The 6,442-nt window shown below is 53.0% G+C and overlaps 1 protein-coding gene across 2 annotated transcripts in view; it reads right to left on the reverse strand.

Moving 5' to 3' along the window:
• USP7 (ubiquitin specific peptidase 7) overlaps positions 1–2,600 on the reverse strand; it is a 68,592-nt gene extending 65,992 nt beyond the window's left edge. The window contains exon 1 of one of the 2 annotated variants that reach the window (XM_063414010.1): positions 2,001–2,600. In XM_063414010.1, the coding sequence (XP_063270080.1) occupies positions 2,001–2,082 (82 nt within the window). In that variant the 5' untranslated portion in view covers positions 2,083–2,600. The remainder of the gene's footprint in view (positions 1–2,000) is intronic. The other variant, XM_063414011.1, reaches the window with a different exon arrangement.
• Positions 2,601–6,442: the final 3,842 nt, after the last annotated feature.

Below are 6,442 nucleotides of genomic sequence, written 5' to 3' on the forward strand. Positions count from 1 at the left end.
AAGATGATGAACATTGTTTTATACATTAATATATACCCATGATGTCAACTTTTATTAAAAGTCAGCAATAATCTGATCTCTGCAGTCCAGTAAAATTAACATGTTTCTCTAAGAAAAATCAAGTATGGGAATGAACCCTCAAAGGCTAAACTTTTCTAGTTTAGTTTTTACATAAATGGACAGTTCTGTAAAGTCTCAAAAATTACCAAGTTTGTCACATCAGCTGGAATCAACTGTGTGTGGTCTAATAGATTTCAAATAGATTTCTAAGACAATGATGAATTCTCAGTGTCACTATGTTGACATGTGCAGAGAGACTCTTCTCTCCAATGGACAGCATGATTTTCACAACCATCACAGTGATTTCTGCATGCATTTTGGACTCCCGTATTCCCAGTGGCAGAGGGGGTGCAATCCAGAGAGGTCCAGGGCACCCTTAAACTGAATAAAAATGTCCAGCATGTCACAGTGAGCCCAGCATGGTAGAGAATCCAGCCCACAAAATTCAAAACAAAATGAGTAAACACAGTTAATATTCTAAAGGACTTGAAAAGGACACTGAGAAAATAAAGATTACTAAAGAATATCAAACAAACCGCTGGAAACTGTAACCCACGAGATGCTAATATCTGTATGTACACAAATAGGAGGTATATTTTAAATCACCTCCTTTTACATATTTGTCCTATTGTATAGGAACATCCATCTGGAGATTTTACTTAAACAGAAATGAAGAGTAACTTAGGTAGTAAATAAGTTTTAGCCAGTATTGTAGGAAATAGACACTTATGTTTTAAAAAGCCAGGCTTTATGTAATGACCTAATCTCAAAATGTAATCTCACAGTCACTGTGACAAACTTCCACTGAAACACCTTCACTCCTCCCAATTTCAGTTGCTAGTATTTAACAGAAAGGTACATTTGCTAAATCGATTGTCCCGTTTTCAAGCAAAGTATCTTGTGCTGGCGAGTATTTATCACTCTTCACTAAAACGGCTGAATAAGAATTGTGATATATTCACAGCCAGGCATTCTAAACGATATTTAGGTAGTTAGTGATTTTGACCTCCAAGTCAATCGGCAGGAGTAGCTACCTTACTGTGGCCGTCCTTCCTTTGGGAACGAAAACCCCCCGTACATTTGCCCAAAATAATTTCACAGCGTTGAATTCAGATGAAAGGTGTTGTTCAGAGGAGGAGAGGGCATGGAAAAACAATACCACAGCGCAAAAATAAAGAGGGAAAAAAAAAAGGCCCCGCTAAAGACACCACTGGAGACTACACCGGACGGGGGTAGGAACATGCAAACGTAGTGCCTCCTTTATGGAGCCAGCGCAACTGCATGACGGTGCAGGATGCGGGCCGCGGGCTGTGCAGGCGCTACACATGGCCAGCGCTGCCCGCCGACCCGCGCAGGCCCGGCCGGCAGCGGGTTCTGTAAATAACCCTCGGAGGAGGGTTAATTAAAAATGGCGAGCAGCGTAGCTGCCTGCATACAATGAGCGGCCGGGCAGGGCAGGGCTGCAGCCCCCCGCCCGCCCCGCCGGGCAGCCCCGCGACAGCCGCGTCCCCTTCGTCCGCCCCAGGCAAAACCCTGCCCCGGGATCACGGCAACTACTTTGACCGGACCCCCGTGCCCCCCCCGGCTCGCACCACGGCCGGCGAGAGGCTCCGAGGGTCCGGGGGCGCGGGGCTCCTTTTGTAGCGGCGCTTCCCCCGCGCCCTCCCCCTCCCGCGGAGCGAATTCCTGCGGAGCCCCCCGGGCCGCCTCCCCCGGCCCCGCACCGCAACTTTCCCCGGCGTCCCCCCGCAGCCCCGCCGGGCAGCGCTCCCCGCGCCCCGGAGGTGCCGCGGCCAGCAGGAGCGGCCCGGGCAGAGCGTGTTTACCGCGGAGGGCGGCCCAGCAGCCCCGAGGGGACGCGGCGCTGGGGGAGCCCCGGGAGCGGGGCAGAGGGGGAAACTCTCCGCGGAGTTGAGGGCGCGGGCCCTGCCCGGCTTTACCTTCCATCTCCATGTCCTCGGGCTCGCTCAGCTGCTGCTCCCCGGGCTTCTGGTGCTGCTGCTGCTGCTGATGGTGGTTCATGTCGGGCTGGGGCTGGGGCTCGGCGGCGGCGGGCTGGGCCTTTCCCGCGGGGGGCTGCGGGCCTGTGTCGGGAGGGGAAGGGGCGGAGGAGCGGCGGGGCCTCGGCAGCGGCCGGGACTGGGCGCCCGGCTCGGGGGGCTGCGGCGGGGCTCCGGCGAGTAGGGAGCGGGGCGCCGGCGGAGGCAGCGAGACGCGCACGTATTTGCTCGCTATTCGCCCAATCTCGGCGGCGGCACCCGGTCGGGGAAAAGGGGCTGGGAGGAGGGACCGGCCGGGGGCGGCGGCTTCCCCGGGGGCCGGAGGGGAGGGGACCGGGAGGGGGGGACGGGAGACCCGGAGTCAGGGCCCGGCGGCGCCCGGCGCTTCCCCTTCCCCCGGCGAGGTGTCCGCGGCGCTGCGAAGTCGGGGAGGCGCCGCGGGGCCCCTGCCGTGCCCTCCCGCCCCCCCCGGCGCCCCGGCACCGCCGCTGGCCGACGCCCGGCTCGCCGCTCCCGGCCCGCGGGCCGCCCCCGTCGCCCGAGCCCCGGCGCGCTGCTGCCGCTCCGCCGCCGCCAGCGCTCTGTGCCTCAAAATGGCGGCTGCGGTAACGCCGTGAAATGTCACATCCGCATGAGGGGGAACAGCCCCGCAGCCGGGGAGGGAGGGAGCGAGCGAGAGAGGGAGGGGAACAGCGCCGCGGCCGCCGCCGCCGCCCCAGGAGGCCGGAGGGGCGGGGACAGGGGCCGGCCGGCGCTGCCGCCGCGGCCTCCCCGCAGGGCCGCCGCCACCTGCGCGGGGAGCGCCGCGGCCGCGGCTCCGCGCTGCCCGCCGGGCCCTCGGCGCCCGCTGCGGCGGAGACCCCGCTGCTCGTCCCGGCTCTGGCTGGCGGGGGCCGCGCCCTGCGCTCGCCGTGCGGGCCCGGGGAGGAGCGGAGGGAGCCCCGCACGGCCGCGCACCGACACCGGCCGCCTCGCGCGGGACCCGCGGGGCTCCGGCCCGGCTCCGGACGGGCCCCGTGGGCTCGGCTGCCCCGGGCCGTGCGGGGGCTCATGGCGGACCCTGCCCCGCACGGAGCCGGGGCCGGGGCTCGGCCGGGCCCGGGGCTCTGGCGGGGCCGTGCCCGAGGCGGGCCTTGCGCGGGGCTGGGCCCGGCCCGGGCAGCACCCAGCGCCTCCCGTGCGGCACGGACGGGCGGGTAAAGGACGGGTTTGTGTGGCGTGTGGAAAGGGAAGAATGTGCTGTAAACAAGACTGTCCCTCGCCTGCGTGCCGCTGTTCTGTCACGAGCCTTGTCTGGAGCATGGACTCGCTCCCAGGAAGAGACCTATCTGTTTTCCTAGGACGGATGGAGAAGTGCAGATAATACCTGACTGTTCCAGGTTGTGGTTAGAGCAATGAAGGAAGCAACTTCATTTAAGGATGAAAGTGTAGTTGGAGGGCTGTGGATTCATTTAACAGTCCAGTGTTTACTTCAGGGTCCTGGGAAACAGGCAGCAGGATAGTCTCCAAGGGGAAGGACTCAGAACATGCAAAATTGGGCCTCCTGAAGGGACTGAAAATGTACCTGTGCACACAGTGCTGGTCTGCCTGCAAGCAGATAAATAAATTATTTGTTTTTTTAGTTTATAAAATGAGCAAAGCAGAACGAATCTGAGAGGAAAATTCAACGTGTCTGGCTTCTCAGCAGCACAGGAGTCTACAGGGGTAGGCAGGGGAGAAAAATGATTTCCAGGTGTGGTGTGTGGAACACTGCATTAAGAAGTAAATCCCAGGTCTAGAAAATGGAAAAATAAGCAAAGATGAGGATAGTAGTGGGAGGATCAGGTTTTACAAGCACTTAATTTGATAGTTTCCCTCTCAAAAAGTATAGTCTGACTTTCCCCGTTGTTCCTCTGAATTTTCAAAAGCTTTTCTAAAGGAAAATGAATTACAAATCTGGAAATTATTTATTGCTATTGACCTAGGCAAAAACATGAGAAATCTGCCAAATCTGTGTTTATGGTGTCTCAGCAAAAGAGGGAGATTAGGACAGAGGTTCAGACAGAGATTGATTATCTTTAGTCTCCTCACGGCCTAAACTTTGAGTTCCCCACTGCCAGTCTTTCCCTGTAATTACCTCCCAGAACAATTACTCTTTCCTAACGACTTCCATTCCAACCTCCTAAATCATACACAGGTTTAAACTCATCCCTCCATCCTCCCTTCCAAGTGATCCCCAATACAGGATGAACCAGTATGTCACAACAAGAAGGTGGCTACGGGTTATTAGCTGATTCTCCAGCCACAGACACTGGGCTTCTTGGCAAGCAACAACTGAGGAAAACAATTTCACTACTGCAAAGAATGAGTCCCAAAAATTAACTGTAGGCTCATGGTATCATAAGCCTTAAAAACATTATTTGTGTGCAAAATCTTCTCTGAGCTTCAGTTCATTTCAAGGTAGATCATTTTCCAAAATTGTTGAAATAAGGTTCCAAAATTCCTACTATTTTAGGGGACTAAAAATTGTGCAAAATTCATCTGTACAAATCCTTTACTGGTAAAAGGTAGTAGTGAAGAGAGAGGCAGGAATTTTCCTGTCATTAGCTCTGTGTGGGAGCAAGGCATCATCAGTTCGTGAAGGCAGCATATCAAAATCCAGCACTTGATTGTATATTCCTAATTTAAGTCAACTTTATCTTTTGAGAGTCCAGCTATAATGAGGTCTAAAGTACCTTAAAAAGTTTTAAAAAGACATATGAAAATATGTCATTTATATTGTGCAAAAATAGCAAAAATCTATTCAGAATTGATTCAAATATTTATATTTAAGAGGGAATAAATTTTAAGTGTGGCTATATAGTAATGTCAAATGCATTTATGAAATGATTAAATAGCAGGCATTTTATGCCATCAACCAGTGATTGTAGCAGTGTGATTTGATTGTTTCTAAGCAGGAAATAGAAATCTTATTAACTGTTGAGGCTAAGGTGAAGTCCAGATCTCAACATGTGCTAACACTTTATCCTAACTACATGAATAATACGTCTGTTGAATATTCCTGACCCTTTGCCACTCCCTCCTGAAATGTTGTGCTCTCCAGCACAAGACACGAAGGCTCTGTCCTTTGAAGGAAAGGATGGACACCTTTGTACGGCCACCTGGCCATGTCACTGCTGCCAGCACTTCCCACTGCCTCCATTCCAGCACTGATTCCAAACCTCTTACTCATCCAGCTGATCCATAAATGCCTCCTATTTTCTTACAAATCTGTTTCTGCACTGCACACCACATCCTCCCGTGACTCCTGTCCACTGTAGTTCTGATGGCAAATTTCTTGTGCAGGAAAGTTGGGCAAAATCTCTCATGGGTTACTGATATTTATAAAAAACTAAAGTAAATACCATTAGCAGGAACATTGTGAACAGAGTCTAGGTATCCATTCCTTTCACCCTTGTCCTTGCATTTTCACTCCTTCCTTTCATTTCTTACACCCACTAACAGAGTCTTCTCCAAAGTTAGGCCTCCGTGCTTGTTGGAGTCCAGGATATCCCTCTGGCCACCCTGGAGGGTTTGGAGACCGGACAGGGGGGTCTGGGATCTGTCCAGGGGGGTCTGGTCAGTTAGACCCACACAGATCCCAGGAGGACACTGACTCTGATTCCTGTCCATGGCAGTGAACACTCACATGCAGGAAGAATCACAAATCCTAAGAATTTAAAATAAGTAGTGGATGGTTTATTATAGAATATAAATATAGAAATTAGGATTTTTAGTATATGGGGCTGAAGAGACAAGATGGAGGAATTGGGGAGTGGCCCCTGTGCTCCTTGTTCTTGCTCTCGTCCCCCATCTTGTGCTGAGTTGGGTTTTAGAGATTGGCTTAGAGTAGAACTGACATGTTAGCATAGGTTGTAGGTATTGGTAAAATTTTGTAAATAAAAAATACGTCCTGGACAGTGGTTGGGTCAGGGGTACTGTACATAAGGTGCGGGCTCTCTGATCCGCCCCAGTCCAGCCACGTGTCTTGCTTTGCTGGGGACGCCTTGCAAAGCTGGACAAGAACTGATAGATAATTAAGAATAAACAGCTTGATAACACAAACTGCTGGACTCAACTTGTCGTTTCTGGCTTCGGTGTGAAACACCCAGGGCGAAGAGAAGACTGAAAACCTGATTACCTCTGGGAACAGCAACCCAGGGGAAACTCCCAGGGGACAGCAACCTTGGGGGAACCCTTAGTACCTTGGGGAACAGCAACCCCAAGGAGAATATCAGAGAATCAACAACCCTGAGATATGCCATCCCCCAGGTGTCCCTCGTGGCCCCTGTGCCCCACAGAGCACTGGGCAGTCTGGTGAAGCTGCACCCTGAGCACAGCATTTCATCTCCCAGCTCCAGCCC

The sequence above is a fragment of the Prinia subflava genome, chromosome 17 (genome assembly GCF_021018805.1).
Source record: "Prinia subflava isolate CZ2003 ecotype Zambia chromosome 17, Cam_Psub_1.2, whole genome shotgun sequence".
In the NCBI taxonomy this organism is placed as follows: Eukaryota; Metazoa; Chordata; class Aves; order Passeriformes; family Cisticolidae; genus Prinia; species Prinia subflava.